This window comes from Aspergillus aculeatus (assembly GCF_001890905.1).
Source record: "Aspergillus aculeatus ATCC 16872 unplaced genomic scaffold ASPACscaffold_3, whole genome shotgun sequence".
NCBI classification, from domain to species: Eukaryota; Fungi; Ascomycota; class Eurotiomycetes; order Eurotiales; family Aspergillaceae; genus Aspergillus; species Aspergillus aculeatus.
Genome location: NW_017962978.1, coordinates 1,228,286 through 1,254,448, shown reverse-complemented (window position 1 = coordinate 1,254,448; position 26,163 = coordinate 1,228,286). Strand labels below are relative to the sequence as shown.

Here is a 26,163-nt window from a genome sequence, read left to right as displayed (position 1 = left end):
AGGCTGAGCTACGGGTCTTTCCAGGCGAATTATTGTTTCCGCTGGTCCAGTGGCACTAGTGAACAGTAACTTAGCGGTGACCGTGGTAGTAATTGTGGGCCAGCGAGGTTGCGAACCTTGTGAAAGATCGTTTCCGCGATGTCCTTCCGCGACGAAGACGCTGGCAATCGACACCAACGTCTACGCAGTTCGAGCAGTTTCTCTGTCTGTTACATCTGATCTGCCGGCTGTGTGAGTACATTATTGATGGTTAGGTATATAGTGCCAGACCAAACCTTTTTAGAATGGCATAGATCGCACTAAGACATTGAGTCAGCCCAAAGGTCTAGACCGATGCGCGAGAAAATGAGGCCAAAACGTAGAGGGTAGCGTAGAAAACATACTGCGGGCAGTATATCATATATCATCGAAGACTGCAAAACTCTGTGACATTGCAATTCATATTCCATCGTCCATATAAGGCCGATTGGATTGATGAGAGTGGTTGTAGAAGATGAGAAGAAGCAACTCGGAAGCCGCGCGAATTGGGCGGAATGGGAGAAACCTTTGCGCGGCTGACCAATGACAAAAAAGTTTTATAGTAAAAGGTCGTGCCTAATTTTTATTATTCGCAGTAATTAGTAAATATATAAGTTGATCATGGATATAATATATGAAAGGGGTTAATACTATTTACATAGCTAATGTTTTTTTTAAAGCCTTGAAAAGAGTTCATATAGCTGCGTTCAGTACGTACAGTACAAGTTGGAAGGGGAGTCGACCCAGTCAGTAATCCCCCTGATAGCCCAGGCGATTAGCTGCCTACCTACAGGCCAAATCACCCCCTCCTTCTCCAACTGCCCCACCAACTCTTTAGGGAGTTTTGTCCACTGGCAATACCTACAATCGCCCGATCACAATCAAGGGATAAAATATAACGAGAACAAAAAAGAAAAGAATAACGAAATAATCGCTACTACTTCCCCCCCCCACCGCAGTTTTGTGTATCATAATATGACCCCCATGCAACCTACAACCCTCAACACCTCGGACCGACCCGACCACTCCTCGTCGTTCCAGAGCAGTAACTCCTCCTCCTTCTCCTCCTCATCCCATGCCCGCTGGCTCGCCCTCACGCACCGCGCCCCTTCCTCGCACTCCGCCTTCATTTACGGCGTCAAGTCCACCAAGATCTACTGCCGCCCGACCTGCGCGGCGCGGCTGGCGCGGCGAGCCAACGTCGAGTTCTTTGACACGGTCGAGCAGGCACGGGCCGCCGGCTTCCGGCCGTGCAAGCGCTGTCAACCGGACTGCGCGAGCTTCGTCGGGGAGAGGGAGGGCCTCGTATCGCGGGTCATCGCGCTCCTGCGCGTGCACCCGGGAGGCTTTTCCTCCCCCACCCCCTCCTCCTCCTCCGGCGCCCCGGAGATGAAGCTCCGCCTGAAGGATCTGGCGCAGGAGGCCGGGGTGACGCCTAGCTATCTGTGCCGCGTGTTTAAGAGGACGATGGGTATCACGATCGGGACGTATATGGCGGAGTTTGAGAAGGAGGGCTGCGACGCTGAGGTAGAGGGAGAGGGAGAGGGAGAGGGAGAGGGAGTGGCAGAGATGGCGGTAGCGCTGCCGGCCGTCAGGTCGGACCAGATAAACGTAGGAGCAGAGCCTGCTGTGTCGACTATGATACAAGAGGGAGGACTAAAGGAGATGGGAGGACGAGGAGGAGGAGGAGGGGGAGGAAAAGGAGGAGGAGGAGGAGCAACACTCTCGCCTCCCACGGAATGCCCATGGAACGTCTTGCCGGAGGAAAACTTGCACGGAGTCGATCCCACCCTTCCGACCTTTGATCTTGAAGAATGGTTTTCCTCCGCGGCGTTTTTGAATTCGAACCTCTTTTTAGACGATAGCGTTCTCGCATAGGGGCCTTGATGATACAGTCCACAGGTAGTCGTTTCAGTGGTCAGGTCGCAGCATAGCTGAGAATCTACCATTCACACAGAAATGAACCAGACTTACCCAGACTGCTCACTGCGAGGCCAAACAGTCAACAAAGGCCATGGTTCACGTTAGAGTGAATCTGTGCCATATCAGAAAGCTCACAGGCGAGGAACGGACCTTGTTCTTTTCTTGCAGTCGCTCGATGATACATAGCGGATAGGGACGTTGCCAAGTCAGGCAGGGCTCCCATTCAATAGACAGATATCTCAAGTGTCGAAGGTTGTACAATACTAGGCAACGGATATATTGCTACCTACTATTTCAGCCATTGATTTATGATATATGGTTCACTGTTCCTAGCACACTCTTAACTCCTGAGTACTATGCAAAAGGGCGAGCTTCACAACAACCTTCGGGTGTCTCTCTGTTGGCTTCCATGTTCTGATCTGTACAAGCCCGCACATCATCAGTCGCAGGTGGTCATCTTCAGGATCACCAGCATAGCTTTATCAGAATGGCCCTTGACGTAGTCGATTAGCTCCCGGAAGACCACAGCCACCTGGCCCTCGGCGGCCAACGCTTCAACCTCCTCTTGGAAGCCTCCGGAAACCCAGACCTCCTCCAGAATCGTTGCGGCGACGTCGCCACCTAGCCTAGTGACGCAGAAAAACTCCCTCAGCGCCGGGTGCGAGCCAACATGGCCGATGGTAAATGTGCCCACGCAGACCACGACATCATACACGGCATCCGCCACCACATGGATCCGAGTCGTGAGATCGCCACGGATCAGGTTGCGGTAGACTCCAGTCTTACTGGCCATGGCGAGCATGGCAGGAGAGAAGTCAGTCCCATCGATGGCGGCGATGGAGGATGTTAAGGAGGAGCAGGAGGAGGAGAAGGAGGAGGAGGAGGCGCCCCCCGCTGTCATAAGAGCCTGTCTACCAGCCCGGTCCCGCAGCCGGCGTCCAGTACCACCGGCCTGGTGATGGCGCTCTCGGAGAATCGTATCACCGCCTGGGCTACAAGCCTCGGGGCGACATAGGCTTGCGCTTCGTCCCTAACCTCCTCGTTGTAGGCGGCTGCTCATTTATGTAAATCTTCATGCATCGGAATACACTGGGACAGTCGCGGGCTCCACGGATCCAGCCCGGTAACCGGATATCACTGCCTGGAGTTCCACAGATGGGGGTACAGTATTGTCTATGATCTCGACAAGGAGCAGTATCCCAATGGAATGCTGGTCTTGACTGCTTTTGCTGAGGTTCAAGCCTGAATCCTATGAGATTGAGATCTTGGAACGAATGGTCGTGCACCATGTTTCCGTTATGCCCGCAGCTCGAGAGAGGTGGGGGGATCCGTCTATCAGCAGAGAAATCACGAGTTTGAGTACCATATAGCTCGTTTTTTGTATAACATTCCATAAAATTGGACGCTTTTGTTTGTTTCACTAGTGAGTTGACAAGGGACAAGCACATATGCCAGTGAACAGGTTTATCATAGTCTCTTCTTGTAATCCTGTAGGCGAAAAAGGACGGTTTCGCCGCGTCATGCAGCGAGTCAGTTCACGAGTACACTCGACAGGGGGCGCCCTCGCAATGCGTACTTTTCACTGATATTGAATGAATTAATAACGACTTTCCTTGAACTAGCTTGAAAGATGGGCGGTGCTAGGGCAGCGGCACACGCACAGCAGCAGGTCTGCATGGAGCTGGATTTGGCTAATCATTAATCGTTGGAGAAATGAGTCATCGGAACCCAGCCGAGCATGCATCTTCTAGTCTAAAATTTGGTAAAGACTAGGGCATACATCGAGGGACCTAGAACGGATCTACTCATAAAGAACTCGGCAAGGTAAGATTTCCTCGATTCGAGCCTGGTAAACTTCAAACTTGAAAGTAAGAATGGTACCAGGCATTTCATGAGCCCTGCCAGTTTATGATGTGGACGAGGATGGATGGTGGAGTTGGACTATAGTACGTGAGGCTATCTGCGGAACTAGCTAGGGCCACCGAGGTAGGCCTCAGGACCGCCGTCAGTTCTCTTCACTTGACATACAGGTTACCCCTCAGTCTACCCGTCCGGGTCCAAGATTATTAGAAGGTTACATACTCTTTCTATGCTTTTCGTCTCCGGGAACGCCTTTTCCTTTCACAGTCGTAGCTACCATTTGGTCCTCCAATCCCACCCCTTGATCTTGATCCTTACCCAGACAAAACATAAGAAGGCGACGACATAGTTCAGACCAGCGAATAGCGCCGTACCCCAATACTTTCCCTTGCCCGTGGCAGTCACGGCGCTCAGGAGGCCCCCGCCGATCGGAAGGCTCGCCAGCACCCCAATGGCTACCACAGTGAAGCAGCTCGCGTAGTAACGTCCGTACTCCTGCGTATCACAGAGCTGGCCTAGACAAATGGGGGTCAGGCTCACATTAGAGCCGCTGCAGAAGCCGAACAGGACGACAAAGACGATGAGCAAGGCGTCGTTCTCGAGATCGGATACAACAATGTCCGGCAGCCAGAAGCATAGCACGGAGACCGTGCAGAAGAACAGCGAGACGATCATCGTGTTGTACCGGCCGAAGCGATCCGCCAGATCGCCCGCCACATACCGGCCGCCGCAGGAGGCCGCGTTCAGAATGGCGAGAAGCTGATACGCGAACGCGGCCGACCCGGTCAGCGCCTCCTGCTGGGACAGGTGCTGCCGGTCGATGTAATAGCTCGGCATGTACGTGATGGGGAGGAAGTAGGCCAGATCGGTGAAGAGGACCCCGAAGGTAGTGAGGGCCATGGCTCCGGTTCCATCGAGGAAAATGGACGGGTCCGGAAGTGTATCGCGCCAGGTGGTCTCTGCGCCCTTGCGCGGCGGCACCCGGCTACGGCAAAAGGCCACGCTGATGGCACACAGCACGAGCAGGACAAAGGCAAGAATGCGGATCGACCACCCCCAGCCAACCCGGGGCAGGAGGGATTGCAGCATCAGAGGGAATATCACCCCGCCAAAACCGCTCCCGATGAATGCAACTCCACTAGCCAGACCGCGGCGCTTCATGAACCAGTGGGCCACGCAGGCCATTGACGGCGTGAGGAGAAGGGAGGAGCCGAGGCCTGTCAGGATGGAGAATGCGAGGAGAAACTGATAGTATTCTGCGTGCAATTGTTATCAGCGAGGATTAAAGGGCTTAAGATATGATATGATGCTCGGACGCAATCGCAACATGGCTTTACCTTCACAAACACTGAACGAGAAGATGCCAATCAGCGTGCAGACTGTTCCCGCGAGAATCAGTGCCCGCGGGCCCATTGCATCAAAGGTGGGACCGATTTGCATCCCACAGATCCAGTTCACAAATGCGTAAACCGAGAATATCCAACCGGTTGTAGACGAGGACACATTCGGTAGAATGTCTTTGGAGACAACAGCTTCAAAGACGCCCACTGTGTTGTATAGCCCCAGCGATGCCGTCAGACCGCAGAACGCACCGAATACCACGAGCCATGCATCGCGTCCACCCTCGGGGTAATCGATGGGATCATCAACGGGGGTGGAATTGAGTGTTGTCGACTGACGTCGCAATCCCCTACCACCGGCGCGTTGAAGCTTCTCATTGTCGCTGGTTGGGGGCTCGGTTGTACTCGTCGGGAAAGGATCATGTTCGCGATTTCTCATTCTCTATAGAGCTTCCTTGTAGGAGGAGTCGTGCAGGTTGCCGCTGCGGTGGGAGGTGGAAGGGTGACGATTGGATACTTTTGCTGATGTTGAGATCAGTAGAATGCCTAACACTCCCTGGGACTATATAAAGGGAGGTAAGAGGAGTTGAGAGCTCACGGAGACTGAGAAGGGTTGCAGAAGTCATGGTGGCCGCTCGATGACTCTGTCGATCTATGAACTCAAAGTGGCCAATCAACGACAGGCTTGGCATCAACACCTCGCATCCCGTTCAAGATTGAATGGTATGTTGGGTCGTGAACAACCTACAGGTATAACTTACAACTGACGTCCATCCACCCTTCAAGCATTTGACCAATTGCCCATGTTCTAGCAAGTTTTAAATTACTCAGGCCCAAGTTCTTCGACACGTGAGACATATTGCCCGCGCTGCGAAGTTATCATACGGGGTCATAGATCTCACTTTTTTAAGATATGGACTCCCTCTAAGTCTTGCTCGTAATCAAACACCAACTAACTCGAGGGACACTGAACTGATCCTGTGTCTGATCCCCCAAGCTAGACCTGTTTCTTAATCAAGAGCTTCTAAACTTTCAGTCTTAGAAGCAATATCTGATCTAGGCTGATGCTTCGAGTTGTCTCTGAGACCCACCTTCCTAAAACATTCGGACTCCCGGAAGATCACGGAGTACTGTTCAAGTACCCCCAATCAAAACAGTTCTCAACTGCGCTCATGCCTTCTGTATCTCTATCTAACATACCCTCTATACGATGCTAACAGAAATCACCAAGGAATCTCCTCCCCACGATAAATCTCCGAGCCCTCCACATGAATATTCCTAAACGTCCCGTTCGACTTCTCATCCGCCGCCACAATCACCTCCAGCACAGCCTTTGCTCCCTGGGAAACGGTAAGGTCGGCCCCACTGCCCCCCATATCGGTTTGTAGCCACTTTTGCACCCACCCCGCCATATTAGCCTTGCGCCCGCAAACGAGAAAGGGACGCTGGAAAACTCACCCCCGGATGCACCGTCATGAACACGAACCCGTCCGCCTCGTAGGACAGAGCATACTGCACCGTCAACGCATTCAGCGCCGCCTTGCTGACCTTGTACGCCGGCACTTTGGCGTAATCAGTGGCGCGCGCGCGGGCCATCGAGCCGTACTGGCTTGAGCTACACACATGTCGTGAGAATCGGCCCTTCAAGAACAAACTTACCCAGAAGGCAGCACCAGAGTGGACGGGAAAGGGAAGCAGGGAATAGACGAACATGTTAATAACCTTTTTTACCTGCGCACCCTGCATGAGCGGCAGGTACGAGCGGGTGACATTATGCGTGCCCGTCACGTTCACCGAGAGCGTAAAATCGAGGTCCGCCGAGGAGCTAGATATTCAGTTTTCGGGTCAGTACGCATATTTCAGATATAATCGGTCTATGGGAAACGAAGTTGGGCGAAGCAGAGAGGCGAGACTTACACCAACCCAGCCTTGTCCTGCGTCTCCCCAATCACTCCGGCGCAATTGACTAGGATCTCGAGCTTCCGATCCCCCAATACGCCCCGAACCTCCTCCGCGGACCGGACGACGCTGGCCTCGTCGGTGATGTCCAGCGCGACGAACGCCACGCGGCCCTTCTCGCGCGCGATGACCTCCTCCAGCGCGGGAGTGATGTTCCGGGCGGCGGCGATGATAAGGCCGTTCTCAGGGAGAAGGGCGGCGAATTGCTGGACGAGCTCGAAGCCGAGGCCGCGAGAGCTGCCGGTGATGAGGATGGTGGACATATCTGCTTTTGAAGGGATGCGTTGGAGTGTCGAGTAGTGTCGGGACGTAGGCAAGTAGTCTGTTTTCAAACGGGGATGGTATCGTAGTGATCTATGGAGGTCTATATCCGAAAGGCCGATTGGATCTGTCAGCAAGGCTTCTATCAAGTGGAGCTCGTCTCAGTTGATTTGTTGGCGTGTCTTGTTGTCGCTACGGACCCATCAGTCCATTTGGGACCCTTTTTCCGCTGGCAAAAAGAGCTTCCCGAAGGTTCCGAATCCCAACTTGTCTTTCCGGACAGGATTGTTCTAGAGACACAATACTACACTATGTGGCGAAATCTGCTTGCAACTGTGATAGTTATACCATGATAGAGGTACAGCTTTACAAGAAGGGAGGGCTTCACCGTCTTCACACGGAGTTCTTCAGAATCTAACTGAACCTTAGTGTCTCCTTTGACAAGGATTAGACTCCTAGATAGGCTATGAACCGGGCTGTCGGAACTAGATTTACATGCCGAACTCCCTCCGGGCCGTGGGTCACATTTCCCAAGTCGTTCGGATCTCCTTACAGTACTTGGGACAGTATACACACCTTATCTAGCACGTGGAATTCCCGCCCCCAGAGGAAGTCCAAAGACCACTGAGAGAGCAAAACAGAAATAATCCCCACGATCAAAACCAGTCATGATTCATGAAGATGCCAAAGTAGCACTATAAATACAGTCCATCCCAGATATGCTCCTCAACAAGCCTTGAGTAACAACCCCTTTGCTCTAACCAAATGAGTGCCGCTCACTCCACAGCATGCTCCGTCCCCTCCTTCCCAAGCTGACCCTCGCCCATCGACTCCGAGTTTCGTCTACAGCTCACACATCAGCCCCTTCCCAATTCAACTTGCCACAAACTTTTCTTTCCGTAAACGATAGGAATGAGTCAAACATACCGCGCATTAAACTCCTGAATCATATTCGCCATATTCCCCGCCCCGCTCGATCGCCGATCCGGGTGATCGTTCGCCGCGCCCCCGAAACTGCCTAACAGCTCGTTGATTCCTGCGACGATATCCAGGTCAGTCAGCATCAACGATATCCCCCCTATATCTCATGGAGATATTCGGGATGAACTGCAGGCTGAAAACATACGCTGCTGATCCTGGTGCCTCTCCGCCTCGGCCAGTTCGCGCTGCGCGGAGCTCTTGCGGCGGTCGCGCTTGAGGTGGCCGTATTTCTGGACGAGGTCCATTTTGCTATATCTTCAGTACTTATTGAGGGCAGAAGGAAAGAGGTGGTTGTGGTTGTGTCTCTGATAGAACGAGATTTGTTTCAAGTGACAACAATTGAGGTAATAAACTAACTGTTAAGAGTAGGACAGACTATGCTCTATATACCAACCCGACGAGGGTCATTGCATCATCGCAGTCCACCAACCTTCCAATCATCATCATCATATGATTTTCCGTCAACACGGCACCGTGGTGGCCCAGGTGCCAGTGAGTGCCAATAACATGATCCCGTATCGAGATCTGCTTCGACAATGTGGTTGGTTGGGGGAAGGCTGTTTTTCGCCTCTTCAGTACCAAGAATCATGCGTCATCGTGGCTGTGTGCTGGTTTTATACTCCCGTCTCCGCACTCCATCGGGGTTACGTTCCGCTTGCAAAAGCCAAGCGCTCCCAATCCCCAACGATCGACGAGAAGTGATGCCTGGATGACATTACTCCACTTGGCGTGAGGACCCCGGATTCTTAGCTGATTGGGGCATTCTGATTATTATGTTCTGGAAACGAACTATAATCGTATTGTGCGAAGCATAATTCCTGAGTTGTTTCCTGAGTTGTGCGGGGATCACATCCGGAATTGGCGGGGCGCACAACCACGGCTTTTGCCACATTGCCAACAGCTTCGTTGGCTGGAACCGGACGGGGGGCATTGTGCAATCGGAAAAGCTTCGGAGTGCGTGTTGAAAGCTATCTACACACACTGGGAGCAATTTTACTCTACTTCCGTCCGCCTCTGGTATGGATTACTGCTACATAACCGAGTAGCAAGTCTTGGAGGATACAGTACAGCCACTACGCCCTACTCGAACCGCTGCAACTCGGATATCACGTCCACTAGCGACCCCGTCTTCGATCCCTGGGACGGCCGTTCCGCGTCCTCCCCGAGAGGAATGTAGAATGCCCTCCAGCCGGCCTCGGTCGCCGCGCGATAGTCCTTCTCGTAGTCGTCGCCCACGTGGACGCACGTCCATCCGCTGTTATTGCTGCCATGACAGTCCTCCTCACTCGCGCCCACCAGCTTCATGGCTTGGCGCCGGGCCACCTCGAAGATGACGGGGCTGGGCTTCTCCGCTCCCGCCTCGTAGCTGGTGATCACCATATCCAGATCGTAAATCCCCTCGTCGCCCTCTGCATTGTTGACCCGGTCTTCATCGCGCCCTCGCATCTCGAATCCCGGCAGTTGGGTGCTCGAGACATCCTGATCGGCCCGGCACATCCCCACCCGCAAACCTAGCGACTCCAGCACGGCCGGCACCCGGTCATCGGAGTTGGACACCACGCCGACCACGACACGGTCAAACGGGCCCAGTCGCGTCCTGGTGCTTTTGATGTGGCGGAGTCGCGTGAAGAATGCGTCGGCGTTGGCGTCGAGGGCGTAGCCGTCCTGACATGCGAAGCGGTCGAGGAGATGTTGGACGAGGCCGTCGGGTACTGTGCTGTTTGTGGGGGTGGAGGACGAGGAGTCGGCGGCGGCGGCGGCGGCGGCGGCGGCGGTAGAGCTAGGGGCATCTAAAACGCGGGCGAAGCTGCCCCGGATCACCTCCTCCCACCATTGCCTTGGCCCGCCGTACTCGCCGCGCAGAGCTTGGGCGCGACCGTAGTTGGGGTGGGCTTTGGAATGAGCTTTGAAGACGGCCTTGAAGGCGGATTGCAGGCGGGCCGGGGTGACGGTGGAGCGAGGGAGGCCGAATTTGTGCGCGGCGGACGCGTATTGTTGGGGGACGGATTCGCGGGGGTGGAAGATAGTGCCAAAAGCATCGATCGTGAGAAGGAGAGTGCGCGACTTGCCGGAGGTGGGGTGGGGAGGCATGGTTCGTAAGGCTGGAGTCAGTGTGTTGGTGAAGATGGGCTTGGGCTTGGTTTGGGCTCGGAGCGGCGAATGATGGCAAGAGAATCTCGGGTTTAGTGCTTCGGTCTTCGGGCATACTTGTGGTTGGTCGGGCGTTATTACTTGTCCGGGCGACAAGGTCCGCGCTGGTCTCGGCGATAAGATTAGATTTGAAGTTCCTTTTTTCTCTTCCCGCGGCTTATCTGACGTGCAGTTTGTTGTACTCAAGCTTTGTTTCAGTTCGTTTGACAATATCGGAATTATAGAGAGAAACTGTTGAGAGGACCGGATCATGTCATCGAACTCAGGCTTGGTACCACTTCACCATGCAGTGTCCCTTGCTGCAGGCAAGGAACACCAGGGCCTCGTTCCACAAGGCTTGCAAGATAAAGGATTGTACGCCGTAAAAGTTGTCGCCTGAGCGCTGACGCGTCAGACCGACCATCCCCCACTAGGAAGTCCCCAATCGGGTTTTCCAGACAAAAGTTGCCTCCTATTCTTTTTCCGAGGCGTTGGCGCTTGCCTGGCATACATATATCGAGTCACTCCACCCATCTCCATTGACCCAACCTTATCGTTGTCATCACCCCCTACTCCCAGACACCACCATGGGTGTCTCCCGCCTGTTTGTGTCGTCCCTACTATGGGTAGCGAGCACCACCGCCGCCACCACCACCACCGAGTTCTCCCCTAATGCAAACCACATCTTCAACTCGATCCACTCGTCGATGCGCCAATGGGGCTCTTCCCTCCAGCACAACGGCATGTCCTTCTTCCTGGCGACCGTCCCCGCCGGCACGCAGTTCTACCATGGCAACGCCAACCCCGCGCCGGTGAACGGGACGGAGTGGCTGGCTTTTGAGCCCGAGCATGCGCTGGTCTTTGCCCGGCCGGGCCCATTTAAGAATCCGCCACCGCCTCCTCACGATGGCGGCGACGACGACGGCGGAGAAAAGGGCGATCTGCGGAAAGAGAAGCGGGCGGAGGTTGAGCAACAGGAATCCGAAGGCGGTTGGCTGCACACCTACACCGCAGCCAAGGATCTTCGGCTGCTGTACGCGGACGGCATGGCAGCAGGGAAGACCGCCAATGGGACGCTCGACGGCGAGGACCGGATCCTGTTCCAGGATAACCTGCCCAGCGATGGGGCGATGCATGGGGAGCGCGCGCGCGCAGTGGAGTTCTGCCGCATGGCTCGTGAGGAATTCCAAGGACGGCTGGACGGTTTCCTGCGCATGGAGGCCGGGTTTGAGATCATCCTCTGTGACTTCGCGCGGGATCTGAAGGAGGTGCGTGTCACGCAGGTCAAGTCGGATAAGGAGTCTTCTGGGGGACCGGGAGGCCCCGGTAAAGGGAAGGGCAGCGGAAAGGGGAAAGGAAAAGGGGGCCCGGGGGAGGCGCGGATTGGATGAAGGCGATCACGGCCCGGTACGGCGGCATCGGCGGCCACCGCGTCGCGCTGAACTACGAGACGTTCGTGTCCGCCTACACGTACGGCCTGGACCTGTTCCACTCGACGAACGAGACCTTCAAGCATCCCCGTCTGATGCACCTCTCCGCGCAGCAGCTGCGGCCCATCCGCGACGACCTGCGGCGTCTCGTCCTGGACCACACCGCCGCCGAGAACCTGTACGACTGGCAGGCGATCGCCGACATGGTCGTGGAGCGCTACGCGCGCGAGATCCGCTACCTCGCGTCCGGGGACGTGGCCACGGTGGCGGACCTGCATGCGGAGATCGAGACCATGCTGGTCCCGTTCATCGACTACTCCGACCGCGATACCGACGCTGAGCGCGAACGCTGCGCGCACCAGTTCCTCCCCGGCGAGATCGCCGTCGATGGCGTCGCGGCCACTGCCATCCACTCCGTGGCCCGCAGTATCTGTGCGACCATGCTGGCCGCCTGGCAGGAGCCCGACTACCAAACCGCCGTGGACCACTTCCGGGAGCTGGTAAACTACCTGGCCTGGACGACGTGGAAGCAGTGTAGTGGCTGCGGTGACCACGAGGTCTGCGTGGTCCCCATCTGGCCCATGGGCACCCTCGAGGACTATGAGCACCCGCAATGTCGCGATTTCTCGAACCCCGTCAGCCCTGGCCAGAGCTACTGGGGCGACCGCCGCGGGCCTCGGCCGCATGAGCCGGAGGATGAGAATGGGCAGGCATCGGGCTGGTTGGTGCGATTTGTCCGGTATGTGCTTGAGATCTTTCTGCGCATGCATATTTGAGGAGGCAGTGTGGGATCTTGGCTAAAGCATTCCATTGGTTTTACTTTTTTTGAACTACCACATAAACTACTACCCGCAGCCTATGCTAGTCTTTCTCAATCAAGGTATTCTCTATTGCAGGATGAATCGCATGTTTCATCGATCCTTGTCTCGCAAACAGTAATACATCGCCAGTACTTATGAGCGACACTGTAAGAAATCAAGTCAATGTGCATTAGCCAGGGGTTAGAGTGTACATTCCCGGTCAAGCATCAGAGAAATCAGGGCATGCCATTTTTAACCCTGACACGGCGGCTGATATGGGAAGGGAAGGGGGCACTTGATGAGATCCATACTCCGGTCCTTTGGACTGGACTTCACTCCGAGCTCTCCATAGCCCTCTCTAATTCTTTCTCTTGCGGTCATATACTCCAGTCCTCGCTCCCCAGTTCGGCTCCCCAAACGATACTTGAACGTTTCGGATATCTTCTACGTGTGCATCTGCCCCTAAAAACGGAAGGCCGGTTTGGCTCGAGGTCAGTGCATAGGATTGACAATTTTGGACAAGTATTGAGAATAGCTTCATGATTTGTCCCTCAAACACCGGCGCAAACACTACGTGGAGTTTCCAAGTCAACATTTATCCATCCACTGATTTTGGCCTTCGCCCGGAGCAACGGAGGAATTGTTAGGGCTTACTATAAGTTGCTACTGGTGTGTACTACCTACTGCCTAGTAGGGACTAGTAGAAATCCCCTCTTTCCCTCATTGTGCCAAATCCTGACAAGCTTCCAAAGATCGAGAGACCTTGAACCTGGGAACGACGACTAAACCGCCATCACTAACGTATACATTATGGCCTCAGGTTCGGCGAATCCGCCAACTCTCGGCCGGCCAATATCAAAAGTACTAGTAGTATGCAACATGTTTACCAATGACAATTGATCATTGCTTGCAAAGAAGTGCTACACCTGAGGGTACAGAGGGAAATCCAGGATTTCCATCCAACTTCATCATGCTTTGGACAATGGCTTCGGCTCTGGCACATGTTCGAGCTCACCTCCCATCCGCAGAATCCAGACGGCCCCCGGGTGCTCGACCACAGAGCTCCCTCCGTACAGGAAGTTCATGGGAAACCCCAGGTCGAATGGTAAAGCAGCCTCGATCTCACGAACTTCCTCCTCCGAGAGCTTGAGGGTGAGTGCCTCGATGTTTCCGCGCAAATGATCGATCGTGCGCCCGCCAACGATGGGGAAAACATAGGGGGCTTTGCTGGTCACATAGGCCAGGGCGATGCTGGTTAGAAGCGTGCCCTTTCGCTGGGCCAACTTCTCCAACACGCGCGACACCTGTCGCTCGTTCTCCCCGGGTTCCACTGCTCGTCCCTCGCGCTTCTCCCGGGCTTCAGACACGAAGGTGCCGCCCCCCAGGGCGCCCCAGGGGGCAATCCCCATGCCCTCCGCTCGACGCATGGGCAGGATCTCCCGCTCAAAGTCCCGTAACGCTGCATTCCACCGGCCCTGATAGACACTGAAGGGACGCAGCCCATGGTTGCGCGCGTACTCGTTGGCTTTACTCACCACCCAGGCCGGGGTGTCGCTCACCCCGAGGAAGAGAACTTTTGCGGCGGCGACCAGGTGGTTGAGTGACTGCATCAGTTCAGGGATCGAGGTGGCAAAATCCCACCAGTGCACATAGAGCTTTCATTTTCCTCGGGTCAGCCTTTCTCCTCTCAGGCTGTGGAAGTAAGCGTACCAGGTTCAATGTAGGTGGTTTGAAGTTTCTCCAAACTTGCATGCACCGAGGTGTGCAGGCTCTTGGTGCCATTCCCATTAAAATTGACAATTATTTCCTGGTCACCGCGACCAGCGTGAAAGTTGGTCGAGAATTTGGTAGCGACGACCATTTGATCGCGCACGCCGCGCTTCTTCATCCATTCTCCGATCCACCGCTCGGACTCCTCGGCCTGGTAGTTGTTCGAGGTATCGAAGAAGTTCCCCCCTTCACTGTAGAAGTAGTCCAGGATACTCTCGGTAGTTTTCTGATCGCAGGTTCCCATTGTAATCCACAGTCGTCAGCGCTTGGTTGCTGACTTTTTAGTGGGAGGGGGGGGGGGGGGGGGAGAGGGCGCTTAGGGCCTTACTGTAGTCTTTCCATGCATTACCGAAGTTCATGGCCCCCAAACACAGCGGACTGACGCGGACTGACGCGGTGGAAGACAAAAGACGATAACGACCGAGAGGGCCTTTGGCGCGGGGAGCCGCTTGAGCCAAGGGAGACTCTTTGGCGGACATAACGGGAGAGAAGTTAGGGTTAAGATGTACTGTACTGACGGCGGTCGCAGTCGAAGAGCGAAGAGTGAGTGGCCAGCTATGGTTAAAATAGTCGCAGTATCCCGAGTATTTCCAGCTGTACAAACGTCACTGTAATGAGCCGACAGGAGCCGATGGACCGGATTACAGCCAGAAGGCAGCGGGGGCAAGCCTTGCAGTGGTTTTCTGACTAGTGATGCTTAAGCAGTACAATGTGGGCATAACACCATATCATATACACGGCCCCAGCCGATCCGCTGGACCCATCCCGAAATATTTCGAGGTGGGTGTTGTCTCCCGATGTTTTTCTGACAAAGAGACACCACTCCGGACTATTTCTTGCCCCCGTTGCGTTGTTTGTGATGTCTCTTCTGCACCGATCGTCCCTCTATGGCCTTCTCGACCAGTCTTCCCCTCTCCCTCCTCTTTCGCCCACGAATCCGAACCGCAGCTCGCCGAATCATGACCCCGAAATGAGGCCACCACAAGGACCACAAGGTCGTCCAATTTGACCCCTATCCCCTGGCTCACGTCTATCGCCTGATCGAGCCGGGTCCAGTGCTGCTGGTGACCACTGGATCCCTGCGTGACGCGACTCATAACGTCCTGACCATCGGCTTTCATATGATGATGCAACACGAGTCACCGCCGCTAATTGGCATCACGCTGGGCCCCTGGGACGCCTCATTCGCCCGCCTGCGCAAACATCGCGCATGCGTGCTGGCCATTCCTTCAGTGAAAATGGCCCCCGAGGTGGTCGATATTGGGAATTGCTCCGCGGCCGACGGGGGACCCACCAAGTGGGAGCGATTCGCCCTCGAAGCACGCCCCGCAAACCAGGTCGAGCCCCCCTTGATAGATGCTCCGCACATCTTGGGCAACATTGAGTGTGTTGTGGAGGATACGACTCTGATGTCCAAGTACGCCATGTGGGTGCTCCGACCCGTCCAAGCATGGACCAGAAGGGGGGATCGGCCTGGCACCGTCTTTCATCATCGCGGTCAAGGGGTCATGGTGGCCGACGGCGAAGTGATTGACCTCTCGCAGCGGATGATCAAGTGGCAGGAGTTTTTGAATTGATTCTCAGCTCTGATGTTGGTTAACATTCAAATCCTCCGTCCAATTGACCCAGTAATCTCCGAATTCTCTCGGGCTTCTCTGCCGCCGCAAAACATATATATGTATATTTATTAAATCCCCTTCCTCGGTGTCCGCATTTGCAAACCAAACCCCCCCCCTCCTCCAAACCCCTAGACAAGCTGTCTGCCTATTCATCTGAGGTGGCTCATTTACCAACGACATTTTCATTCCAACGTTATGGAGAAAGCAGGCGATACCTACAACAGTCATGCGGCTGAGGAAGCCGGTTTCTCGTCTGCCCCAACGGGTCTCCCGAAGTCCACAAGTGGTAGCACATTGCCTCCATCCGACAGCAAGCCCGGCGCCACCTCTTCCCCTTCCCCCTCCTCGGCTCGCACCATAACGGGGATACGGTGGATCGGGGTATGCATCCCACTTTACGTCTCGCTGTTTGTCTACGGCTTGGACGCTACCATCGCCGCAGATGTGCAATCGACGATCGTGGAGCAGTTTGGGGAGGTGGACGAGCTGTCGTGGATTGGATTTGGATTTCCGCTGGGGTCAGTGGCGGTGATCGGTGCGTGCGATGTGTTGTACGCGCGCTTTCACATGAAGTGGTCCTATATTGGGTCGACGGTGATCTTTGCGGCGGGATCGGCGCTGTGCGGTGCGGCCCCTAACATGGCTGCCCTGATTGTTGGTCGTGTCTTTGCAGGAGCAGGGGGTAGCGGACTGTATATGGGCTGTCTCAACTTGTTCACCAGCTTCACCAACCCTAAGGAGCGCGGCGCCTACATCACGGGCACGGGCATCACTTGGGGCCTGGGGGCGGTGCTGGGTCCGGTGATTGGCGGCTGTTTCACGGCCTGTCCGTGACCTGGCGCTTCTCCTTCTACATCAATCTGATTATTGCTGGGGTGTTCATCCCGGTCACCTGGCTCTGTATGCCCTCCGTCAATCCCGGAGCGGAGACCCCGCTGCTGGCCCGTCTCCGCCGTCTCGACTGGGCTGGGTTCGTACTTGGAGCCGGCACCTGGGTAGCCTTTACCCTGGCCTTTACTATGGCCGGGGGCCAGTGGGGGTGGGCCGACGGGCGTACCATCGCGACCATCGTGGTATCTGCGGTCCTGTGGGTGTTGTGGGGGGTGCAGCAGGCCTGGTGCATCTTGACCACGCTCGAGGACCGATGCGTGCCAGTCCAGCTTCTTCGGTCTCGGTCTCAGATTCTCCTGTACGTGGCGACCTCGAGCACCATTACCTGCCTCTTCATTGTCGTCTACTATGTGCCCATCTATTTCCAGTTTGTGCACGGGGATTTCGGCGCTGGACGCGGCGGTGCGGCTGCTGCCTTACATTGTGGTAACGGTGCTCTTGAACTTGGGCGCTGGCTCGCTGATTGCGCGAGTCAAGTACTACCAGCCCGTGTATCGCGTCTTCGCGCTCTTTATCATTCTAGGCAGCGTGCTGCTGACTATTACCTGACACCGGATACTCGGGAGAGCTATATCTATGGCTTCACGATTCTCACCGCGGTCGGCACGGGCCTCACGCTCCAGCTGGGTTTACGCCGTCGCCAGCCTCAAGGCCCCCGGCCAGGAAGGAGGCGCGCTCTGCCTGCAGAACTTCGCTCAGATTGGCGGCTCCGTCATCGCCCTCGTTATTGCTGGCCAAGCCTTCCAGACCTATGCACAGAGCGGGCTAACCGCGGCCCTTGCTGGCACCGGCTACACTACCGCCGACATCCAGAGCATCGTGACTGGCGCGCAGAGTGCTCTATTCCAGAACCTTGACGCCGAGCACAAGATGACGGCCATCCTGGCTTTTACCAAAGCCATGCAGAAGGTGTTCATTCTGGTGTGTGTGGGTGGCGGGACCCATCTGGTTGCCAGCCTCTTGATGAAGGGGGAGAAGCTTGCAGTGTGATACTTGACGGGGTCAGTTGTATAGTTTCAGGGACTTGTGATCATACCTTCCCTCAACCCTAATTGTTCTCAACAATATTCTCTAAAGGAAGTCCGAAGAAATACACATTTTGTGCGCCGGATCTCCTGAGCGGGAGGATCGACGACATTCCCGTGTACAGTACTATCTACCCTAATTCGCCTTGTAAACAGAAACACAAGGTGCCTTTCTTCCATGCACCGCGCAGATTCAGCGTGCCACGAATGTTCGACATTATGGATTTCTCTCGACCAGCACCAGATCCGCCCGAAGCCCGACGGCGATTCTCCCTCAGTCGCCCAGGCGCAAGCGTCGCGCGAACGTCGCTGTGGCGGCTTCCAGTGCCTCGGCCGGGGTGAAGCCACACTCAGACATCAGTAAGCCTAGCTCCTGGTGTAGCGTCCGGCCGTATCCGGTTCCCACTGCTGGAATATGGGCGTCGCTCTCCCTAAGACGAAAACGTGAGTCAGTGAATGGGGCAGCCACTCGGAGTCGGCCACCGGGAGAAAGGCGTAAGAAAGTCGAACTCACACCACGATATCGACCCCTGCCGCTTTGAGGGCTCGCACGGTTTGGTAGGCATAACCCACTGTGCATGGAGGGCGCGCCAGACCCATACAGGCGCAGAAGGCTGTCTTGACGGGCGGGGCAAGCACACGCTGAATGCGCGGGTCCTGCGCGTAGCGTTGCTGGAGGGCATGTCCTTCATGGGTCACGCTCCCGAGGCAGCTGAGAGTCGGGTTGCAGTGTCTTTACACTTGGATAGGGGGTCGTGACGGTTAGTCTCGTTCTACCAAGTTATTGTGGGATCGGGGTACAGACGCATCATTCAGCCTGTAGGCGTCGATAACCTCCTGCGGAGGTGGCGCGTCTCGCAGAATGTATGACTCATGCCATCCACCCCCAACCTTAGCATGTCGATGAAATACTTGAGCACTTTGACAGTTGTGCCAGCGCCAGAAAGCCGTGAGCGTGCGCCCCGGTCACGATGCGTTGCTGCAGAGCGAGGGATGGCACGGGGGGTTTCGACCGCTAGACTGACCCCGTCTTCATGAAATAACTTGATGTAATCTGCATCGCGACGGCGGGCCGCAAGATAAGCATCAATGTCGGATTGGGAGCGGAGATCGGGGTATCTGGCCAGAAGGGCGTGTGTCTATATGTGTAGGGTGGGGGTTGCATCGGGTTAGGGCTGCCACATTGGCTTAAAGGGGATGGGTAGAAGGAGCAACGCACCGTCTCATCTTGGGTCACGTGCACTCAGCAGAACTTCCGGCCAGCTAAATCATTTATACACAAGATGACGAGTCAGCAACATGGATAGAGCCTTCAAATCCAGAACCTTACCCCCCGCGATGGTTGCTGGCTGGCTGGCGGTCCGGAAATCTGCAGCGTCTGGGTCCTCCACCGCTGCACGGCGCAGCTCCGGCACGAACTGCGCCTCCAAGTCATATCGCAGACGGTGGTCACTCCAAAGCCCAGAGACTGCCGCAGCGGCGCGGTCTGTCGCCACACATGAACGTGTGCCGTCTATGAAACCGGGCAATAGCGTGGGACCAGGGCGAGGAAGGACTATGGTGGAGGCATAGGAGCGTTTGCATCTCAGCCTGATCTGACACGGCCGTGACATTCCCATTCTGCACCAGAATACTCCCCTGAGATACCTCAGGTAGTAGCTGAGGCTGGTCCATAGGCTGCAGGCTCAATCTCTGGTGCAATTTCTGTGAAGGCTGAACAGTCCCAGGTTGTACCGTGCAAAGATATCATCCCATGATGCAGTCAGTGGCTTTCTCTGCCCCATTCCAGGGAGCCACATTCTACGGAATTAGGTTTCATGCCGACGTCTAACAGTAACAGCCATCTTCATGGCACCTTGGGCACATGTTTCAATTAGCCAGCCTGTGGAGCTCGCTGAATCTTACCGATGGTCACTTCCTAGCAGTCACGATGGCGGAACGGATCCACCACTATCCACTCCTCCCTGATCTGCAATAAACGTACGTACTGTATATGTGTACAAAACCTCGCGCAGCTGAAGCTTAAGCTTAAGCGCGGCTCCGACCCCTCCAGGCACTGCTGATGTCGTTCGTGACAAGATACTAGGTTAAGGCAGGGGAATGTACCGGGTTGCCGGTACCTCGGCACGGAAAAGGAAAATTATACATCTGATAGCGTGACTAGTAGCCAGTGCTAAATCATTACACACCCACATTTAGGGGGATCGATCCAAAGAAGCATCTTGAGTTGGAATACTTCTTCCGTTTGAACATTCAGTAACACCGTGTTGCTGAGACACAAAGAAAAAAAAAAAAGAAAAAGAAAGTCGGAAGAATGAGACTAGGTAGCTCTGCTTGTGCAACATGAGCAGTCCGTAGGTAGGTAAGTTGTTTTGGCCCGCCTAACACTATCCCCGTTCATGCCGGCTCTACCATCTGAGGCGCATGTCTCAGCTCTGCCTACTAGTCCTGAAAGGTTCAAGTTGGCTAGGCTGGGCTGGGCTCCTCCTTATTTTGTCTCTTCGGGAATTGGAAAAGGTCTCGAACGCGGTCAAAGATTGCACGCTACGCTTCTCACTAGAGCCCTTGCGTGGTTTGTCTTGTCTCAGTGCTCGTATCGCCAATTGCCATTTACCTTTCTGCTGCTGCTGCTGCTGTTGTTGTTGTTGTTGTTGTTGTTGTTGTTTTCCCCTCTCACCGCTGAAGTTCAGTGTAATTGGGAAGAAAAGGGGGGTGGGGTGGGATGGGGTAACACACAAGACAGAACCAGATCTTTTGACTCAGTGGTTACGATGGTCCCTGTCTCCCTGACTCCCTGCTCTCTAATCTCGTTGTATCTTGCCCTAAGGAGGAAGGGTAGCAGAGCAAGAGACATCAATCCCCACAGTAAAACCAAGGAGCGGTGGTATTCTTCTCGATCCGGTGACTGGTCGTGTGGACAGTCGTGTGGGGATATGTTGCCCAACTGTCCACTTAAAACAGATTTCAGCTTGTTCCTATCAGTGTAACTGAGTGTAACTGGTAGACCGCGGAGGAGGGTCGTTGGGCTGGAATGTCTTTTCGAGGGGGGGGGAAGGCAACTAGATCAGATCAACCCTAAGTGCTAGAGGAAAGACCACTAGCTAGCCTCAGGCACGCACCAAAGGGCCCGGCTGGAATCAACCTACCCTACTGTGCAAAGTGTTTTCTGTATACCTAGGAAGTACAGCTGGTGGGAACGAGCACCCTTTATGAAGCAAACATCAGTTGAGGTCACCTTCCGAATCTAAACGTAGGACCTTGCGAGACCTCGGGCTTCTTGCAAAAAGAAAAAGGAGATATCCGATTAGGAATACAAGTGCGTATCTAGTCTCTACCAACAGAGCAACTACCGGCCTACAGCTACACGTGCGTTGCGATTGATTACCCGGCAAGAAGATAGACAAACAGCATAATAAGTTGTACCAAAAAGCTGACTGTCCTAAGGTCAAAGTTGGTGACAATAACAGATGACACCAGAGCAAGTCATTACTGACAGGAGAAGGAAAATCAACAGCGCACACACCACCGCCGCATCCCCTGCCTCCAATATCAATCCCCCTCACAACAACAACAACAACAACAACAACAACAACAACAACAACAGCAACAACAACAATAACAACAATAACAATAACAACAATAACAATAACACAACAGCACCGCTCTCCATCACCATCAGCGCTTCCAAGCATCCGTCAAGTAGGACAGGGTCGCAAAGTCCTGAGACTCTACTCTGATTTCCGAATTCCCTATCCATCACGATCTGCATCTATCAGCTTTTGCATGATTTGTCTTCGTCGCTCGCAAGAAATCAATCCATCCTTACCAGGGCTCGAGGTTCTTCACTTTCCTTCAGTGGTAGAACTACCAGATGTATTGGTGGTGGTAGTGTTGGTGGTTGTGGTGGTGGTGGTGGTGGTGGTGGTGGTGGTGGTGGGAGGACTGGGCTCAGGGGTCGAGGAGCTCGCCAAGGGGGATCTCTCAAGGCTGACCCTGAAACCCAATTTATATCGCCCAAATCTAATGGATGAGTCGCTGCTCGCAATCCTTTCGGTGTTTTCGGAGTTGTCAGACATTATGTGTTGGGACTGGGTTGGGGATATGGAGGATGGAGGTGATTCCAAACAGAAGGACGCGTTGCAAGGAGGCTAGGTAAATGATGAAAGAGCAACAAATATGCGAGCAAAAGATAATAACCGCGTCAGAGATGGGATCGGGCTCTCTTATAGACTGGATCAAGATACACAGGAGAGGGGGGAAGAGAGAAGAATAACTGTTCAAGGTCTTGTGTCCTCACCCACAGCTGCCCGTCCCCTTTCCACACAGCTGACCTCCAAGTCCATGCTACAGTCGGTCTATCTGCCTGAAAAGTTATCATATTGGAGCCGGAATGACGAAAGAGGGCGCATCCAGACCGACCCCGGGCTGTCACATCAAAGCCTGCAATGGAACGCCCCGGTGGATCCTGAAGTGTTCATAGAGGGATCGAATCTCAATACAAACTTTTACACAGCCACCACGGCTACAGCTCTGGTGGCTCAAGGTTTTACACTTAGGCGTATGGCTCTTGAAACATTCTCAGAATCGACACGGGCTCGCCTGGATAGTCCGTTCACGCTGGGTAGCGACGTCGGAGTCTTAGACAAGCGCGGACACATCATGAATCAAAGGATAAGGGCGGTGAGGAAACGTCATACTGGAAGATTTGTATTGAGGCTCGATTAGCTAGACAACAGAAATGTCACTTTTGATGACGCCTCTGAGAGAGGTGGAAGATGTTTGGATTCTGACTACGTCAGGCTAACTGCGAGAACTAGCTGAGGCCACCGAGATGGGCGGTGAACGAGCAGCCTCAGGCAAGGCTGCAGGCTGCAGGCTGCCGTCAACTTTCGTGTAGACAGATCATGCTACGATGGAAGCTTTCATACAAGGGATGTCTGTTAGTAATGCCCGGATTCAATTACATCTTTGAGTTGAGCACAGTAATAGTTCTCGAGAGATAGAGTGAAAGAGCATTGAGTTGGAACCGAAAGCAAACGAGTGAACAGACGGGCATAATAGCAGAGACCGTGGAGAGTCAAATGTACGAAGATGAGGTTCAACAGGCCGGTGCAATGGCAAAGGTTGGGCAGCAGCCAAAACAAAGAAAAAGAATCAAAGGCGGGAAATCAAATGACAGGGGAGTTGGTACAGATCTATGAGCTGGAACAGCGAAAAGAGAGAAAAGCTGAAATAAAGCACAGGACACAGGAGGCAAGAGAAGTACTTCTCGAATGCGGAGTACAACAGCACAGCACTGAGTCAGGAGGCTCCCAGGCCCAACATCTCGTGAAGCTTGCTCAAGCCTTGCAAGTCTCCAGCCATGGTATCTTTCAGCTTCTTGTCGATCCAGCCCCAGCTGGCGCCGCCTTCGAAATCGATCAGCCAGGCGTCGCCTTCGCCATCAATCACCACATTTGCCGCCTTGACATCTCCCCAGCAGAGACCCTCCTGATGCAGAGTTTGCACGGCCTCGGAGACCTGGTCATACCACCTCTGACGGTCGGCGAGGCTTATCTCGCAGTCACCGAGAATCAGACGATCCAGACTGCGGGGGGACGGGATGCACGTCATGAGAATCCCTTCGAATATCGTATCCAGGCCGATGAGCCCTTCCAGCTTCGGGGCCCGGAGAGTGGGGTGTCCTTTCCTGCTCAACGCCTCCAGCTTCCGCAACATCGAGATCTCTCGGACAAACTCCGGATCTCTGGCAAGCTTGTAGACATAGGCCCGCCCGTTGATGGTGACTTCGTGGACCTGATTCGTCAACAAGCGAAACCGCTCGACGTCCGACAAGGCAAAAACCGGAACGTCTTTGACATCCTCCTTGACTAGGCCCCAGTCGACTCTCATGGGCTCCGGCTGAAACGGTTCGAATCCGGGCGTGTCTGCATCCTCCCCCGGAACCAGCTGGAAAAGCCGGGAGCCGTGTTTCAATTCGGACTCAAACGTGTCTCTGGCCTCGTCCGTCTTGGTCGCCGTGACGACCGGTCTACAGGCCGATTCCAGCCCGCCGAGGAGTTCCACCCAGGCCTGCTTCTTGTAGAGATCGAGGTAGCGATGGACAATTGTTTCCTCGGAACTCTCTTGCGGGTCGTCCGGAGACGGAGGAGGAACGATGATCAGGATGCAGAACTCCGTCTCGCGAAGGGTGGTCTCGTCCTGAACTGCGAAACCTACAGCAGCCACCGCGAGAGGGCCCGGACTTCCGAAATGGCCAATTTGGCTGACCCTGAGGCCTGGACGTAGCGGTGTGCCAGGACCGGAGGTAGAGGCAGAGAAGCGCATCTGAAAGTCCTCTAGAGAAGGATGAATTAGCCACAGGTCCGTTCAGCACTGCTGTAAACAACCCACCCCAGTCCGCCTGGTCATCGAACCCGCTGCCACAGTATTTCAAGTTGGCCCAGAATTGAAAGTCGAGGCCGACGTTGTCTTTGGGCAATTCAGCTGCCATCGTGTCTGATTAGAAGACAAGGTACGTGGTACGTAGTGAAAGCCGACGTAGAAGATAATCAGGGTTGTTTGAAGAAATATCGTTGGAAGAAACACACCGCAGAGGATGCAGAGGATGCAGAGGAACAGCAGCGCTTTTAAAAAGACATGGAAACAGGGGTCGTTCAGTCATTCATTATGCTGATACAGCAATGAAAATTTGACAAAGGCACTAGAAAGGAAAAGGTAAATAAGAACGCGGCTTCGCGAGATGGCTTGCTCGAGGGTAAATCTCGTATACACTATCTAAGCTGGGAGAGTGCAGTCACCGCATAAGATACTTTTGCACACAGCTTGTTGACTAGAAATCAATAGTTAGTATTAGTTACCCAGTGAAGATACATGTCTTGCATAACTAGATAGGCATCACTAGATCCGCTGAGGCTTGCAGCCCAAGGTGGTGAGCCGAATTAGATCGAGCCGCCGTCTTTGTTGGTGGCGGTGACAAAGATATTTTTCAAAGGTTGATGTATACTGTTTCCGTAAATAGTACATACAGTATGTGATTCACTCTTTACAGTGCAAACCCCTCTGATAGTTGTCTGACTAGACCTGTTTCTGACAATTTTACCCTGTAATATTCACAGAAGTGGACATCAGGAAAGACAACAGCCGGAAAATACGAGAGGAAGAGGAAAGTGTAATATAAGACTGGAATGTCTTTGACAGTTTGACTGGTTTCATCAATCTGAAGGAGGAAAATAAATGCCTCTCTGCCATCACCCGAGACACGGGATAAACAAATGACCTGTCAAGGATGTGTGACTATGTGAGGCTATCTGTGGGGAATTATCAATATACTTGGCGGGGGGTAAGCAGCCCGAGCTATGTAGTCTGTGTATGCCTTCAGTTATCCATGGGATCGTGTAGTATGATACCTGAAGACTATTTATTTTTATTATTTTAATTTTCCTTTTTTCTTTCTTTTTATTTATTTATTTATTTTTTATTTTTTGCAAAGCGCTAAGTAACTTTCCAACTCGGGCTCCAAGCCGAGAGTAACTTACCTCCTACCAGGCTGTAGTTAGGACTCAGGGCAGGTGGTACTTATGAGGGCCAGAGCATACTGACTGCTGATTGGCTTTCGAAGTTGTAGTCACGTGAACCGCGCTTAGCCGAATGGCGGAGGGGGGTGTACCCACCTTAAGGTAGCAGGTCTGGCTCAATACATGCATGGTGATGCTCCAAAGGGTCCTTGGGTCCTTGGGTGCTTGAAAAGGTGCATCCACTTCAGGCCCTCGTACCTAGTAGTAGTAAGTTGTCCACTGTGCCGTGAACCATGGGCCGGGGGCTTTAGGGCTACGTATACCTCAAAAAGTAACTAGTTGGGACTGTCCCCCCGAGTCACCGATGTGGATACCCAATACAGTAACCTTGAAGCTGCAGCTGATCTACATACTAAGTCATCATTCTCATAACAACATATACATATACATAGTAGTACAGCTGGCTGCACCGACCTGCGTCAGCCGCGTGGGCCTGTGCCCGGTGGACTGGCTGCGGGCTAAGCCGCAGCGATAGGAGCGCTAAGTGTCGCTTAACCCGTGTGCTCGTGTACAGATCCATAGCGCGGGACATACGAAGAGGCTCTGCGAAGGAATCAAGCCTCAGCTGCTGCGAATTGG

General features: G+C 54.1%; 12 protein-coding genes across 12 annotated transcripts; 4 read left to right on the top strand and 8 right to left on the bottom strand.

Moving 5' to 3' along the window:
* Window positions 1-830: 830 nt before the first annotated feature.
* ASPACDRAFT_113535 (uncharacterized protein) lies at window positions 831-1,957 on the top strand. The gene has a single exon (XM_020195727.1). The coding sequence runs from the start codon at window positions 994-996 to the stop codon at window positions 1,894-1,896; it is 903 nt and encodes a 300-aa protein (XP_020059315.1). The 5' UTR covers window positions 831-993; the 3' UTR covers window positions 1,897-1,957.
* A 266-nt stretch (window positions 1,958-2,223) lies between these two features.
* On the bottom strand, window positions 2,224-2,842 carry ASPACDRAFT_1886006 (uncharacterized protein; the record flags this gene model as incomplete). The annotated part of the gene is made up of 1 exon (XM_020198407.1): window positions 2,224-2,842. The coding sequence occupies one exon, from the start codon at window positions 2,840-2,842 to the stop codon at window positions 2,381-2,383; it is 462 nt and encodes a 153-aa protein (XP_020059314.1). The 3' UTR covers window positions 2,224-2,380.
* A 1,232-nt stretch (window positions 2,843-4,074) lies between these two features.
* Window positions 4,075-5,767, bottom strand: ASPACDRAFT_50408 (uncharacterized protein; the record flags this gene model as incomplete). Its single annotated transcript, XM_020202351.1, has 3 exons — window positions 4,075-5,057; window positions 5,139-5,491; window positions 5,649-5,767. 3 exons carry the CDS (start codon window positions 5,765-5,767, stop codon window positions 4,075-4,077), a joined length of 1,455 nt encoding a protein of 484 aa, XP_020059313.1.
* A 440-nt stretch (window positions 5,768-6,207) lies between these two features.
* On the bottom strand, window positions 6,208-7,780 carry ASPACDRAFT_113531 (SDR family oxidoreductase). Its single transcript, XM_020195726.1, has 4 exons — window positions 7,059-7,780; window positions 6,853-6,966; window positions 6,600-6,756; window positions 6,208-6,532 (listed from the first exon to the last, which is right to left on the bottom strand). The coding sequence occupies exons 1-4, from the start codon at window positions 7,361-7,363 to the stop codon at window positions 6,365-6,367; spliced, it is 744 nt and encodes a 247-aa protein (XP_020059312.1). The 5' UTR covers window positions 7,364-7,780; the 3' UTR covers window positions 6,208-6,364.
* A 357-nt stretch (window positions 7,781-8,137) lies between these two features.
* Window positions 8,138-8,587, bottom strand: ASPACDRAFT_40289 (uncharacterized protein; the record flags this gene model as incomplete). Its single annotated transcript, XM_020200729.1, has 3 exons — window positions 8,138-8,204; window positions 8,289-8,397; window positions 8,488-8,587. The coding sequence occupies 3 exons, from the start codon at window positions 8,585-8,587 to the stop codon at window positions 8,138-8,140; spliced, it is 276 nt and encodes a 91-aa protein (XP_020059311.1).
* Window positions 8,588-9,422: 835 nt separating this feature from the next.
* On the bottom strand, window positions 9,423-10,433 carry ASPACDRAFT_40288 (uncharacterized protein; the record flags this gene model as incomplete). Its single annotated transcript, XM_020200728.1, has 1 exon — window positions 9,423-10,433. One exon carries the CDS (start codon window positions 10,431-10,433, stop codon window positions 9,423-9,425), a length of 1,011 nt encoding a protein of 336 aa, XP_020059310.1.
* A 626-nt stretch (window positions 10,434-11,059) lies between these two features.
* Window positions 11,060-12,678, top strand: ASPACDRAFT_40287 (uncharacterized protein; the record flags this gene model as incomplete). The annotated part of the gene is made up of 2 exons (XM_020200727.1): window positions 11,060-11,740; window positions 11,866-12,678. The coding sequence occupies 2 exons, from the start codon at window positions 11,060-11,062 to the stop codon at window positions 12,676-12,678; spliced, it is 1,494 nt and encodes a 497-aa protein (XP_020059309.1).
* A 934-nt stretch (window positions 12,679-13,612) lies between these two features.
* Window positions 13,613-14,716, bottom strand: ASPACDRAFT_1853534 (uncharacterized protein; the record flags this gene model as incomplete). The annotated part of the gene is made up of 2 exons (XM_020197316.1): window positions 13,613-14,357; window positions 14,459-14,716. 2 exons carry the CDS (start codon window positions 14,714-14,716, stop codon window positions 13,671-13,673), a joined length of 945 nt encoding a protein of 314 aa, XP_020059308.1. The 3' UTR covers window positions 13,613-13,670.
* A 449-nt stretch (window positions 14,717-15,165) lies between these two features.
* On the top strand, window positions 15,166-16,049 carry ASPACDRAFT_50405 (flavin reductase family protein; the record flags this gene model as incomplete). Its single annotated transcript, XM_020202350.1, has 2 exons — window positions 15,166-15,252; window positions 15,459-16,049. The coding sequence occupies 2 exons, from the start codon at window positions 15,166-15,168 to the stop codon at window positions 16,047-16,049; spliced, it is 678 nt and encodes a 225-aa protein (XP_020059307.1).
* Window positions 16,050-16,286: 237 nt separating this feature from the next.
* On the top strand, window positions 16,287-17,972 carry ASPACDRAFT_57935 (uncharacterized protein; the record flags this gene model as incomplete). The annotated part of the gene is made up of 3 exons (XM_020203299.1): window positions 16,287-16,892; window positions 17,126-17,349; window positions 17,606-17,972. The coding sequence occupies 3 exons, from the start codon at window positions 16,287-16,289 to the stop codon at window positions 17,970-17,972; spliced, it is 1,197 nt and encodes a 398-aa protein (XP_020059306.1).
* A 309-nt stretch (window positions 17,973-18,281) lies between these two features.
* ASPACDRAFT_40281 (uncharacterized protein) lies at window positions 18,282-19,626 on the bottom strand (the record flags this gene model as incomplete). The annotated part of the gene is made up of 5 exons (XM_020200726.1): window positions 18,282-18,438; window positions 18,522-18,740; window positions 18,842-19,146; window positions 19,227-19,234; window positions 19,338-19,626. 5 exons carry the CDS (start codon window positions 19,624-19,626, stop codon window positions 18,282-18,284), a joined length of 978 nt encoding a protein of 325 aa, XP_020059305.1.
* A 3,682-nt stretch (window positions 19,627-23,308) lies between these two features.
* Window positions 23,309-24,334, bottom strand: ASPACDRAFT_76062 (uncharacterized protein; the record flags this gene model as incomplete). The annotated part of the gene is made up of 1 exon (XM_020204632.1): window positions 23,309-24,334. The coding sequence occupies one exon, from the start codon at window positions 24,332-24,334 to the stop codon at window positions 23,309-23,311; it is 1,026 nt and encodes a 341-aa protein (XP_020059304.1).
* Window positions 24,335-26,163: the final 1,829 nt, after the last annotated feature.

What these genes read in the sequence shown, in the direction of transcription:
- ASPACDRAFT_113535 (XM_020195727.1), top strand. Translation starts at nt 994, where the DNA reads ATGACCCCCATGCAACCTACAACCCTCAACACCTCGGACCGACCCGAC.
- ASPACDRAFT_113531 (XM_020195726.1), bottom strand. Translation starts at nt 7,363, where the DNA reads ATGTCCACCATCCTCATCACCGGCAGCTCTCGCGGCCTCGGCTTCGAG. An exon ending in CAGGACAAGGCTGGGTTGGT is followed by an intron (nt 6,967 to 7,058) that starts GTAAGTCTCGCC and finishes CTGAATATCTAG; the next exon opens with CTCCTCGGCGGACCTCGATT. An exon ending in TCATGACGGTGCATCCGGGG is followed by an intron (nt 6,533 to 6,599) that starts GTGAGTTTTCCA and finishes TGGGTGCAAAAG; the next exon opens with TGGCTACAAACCGATATGGG.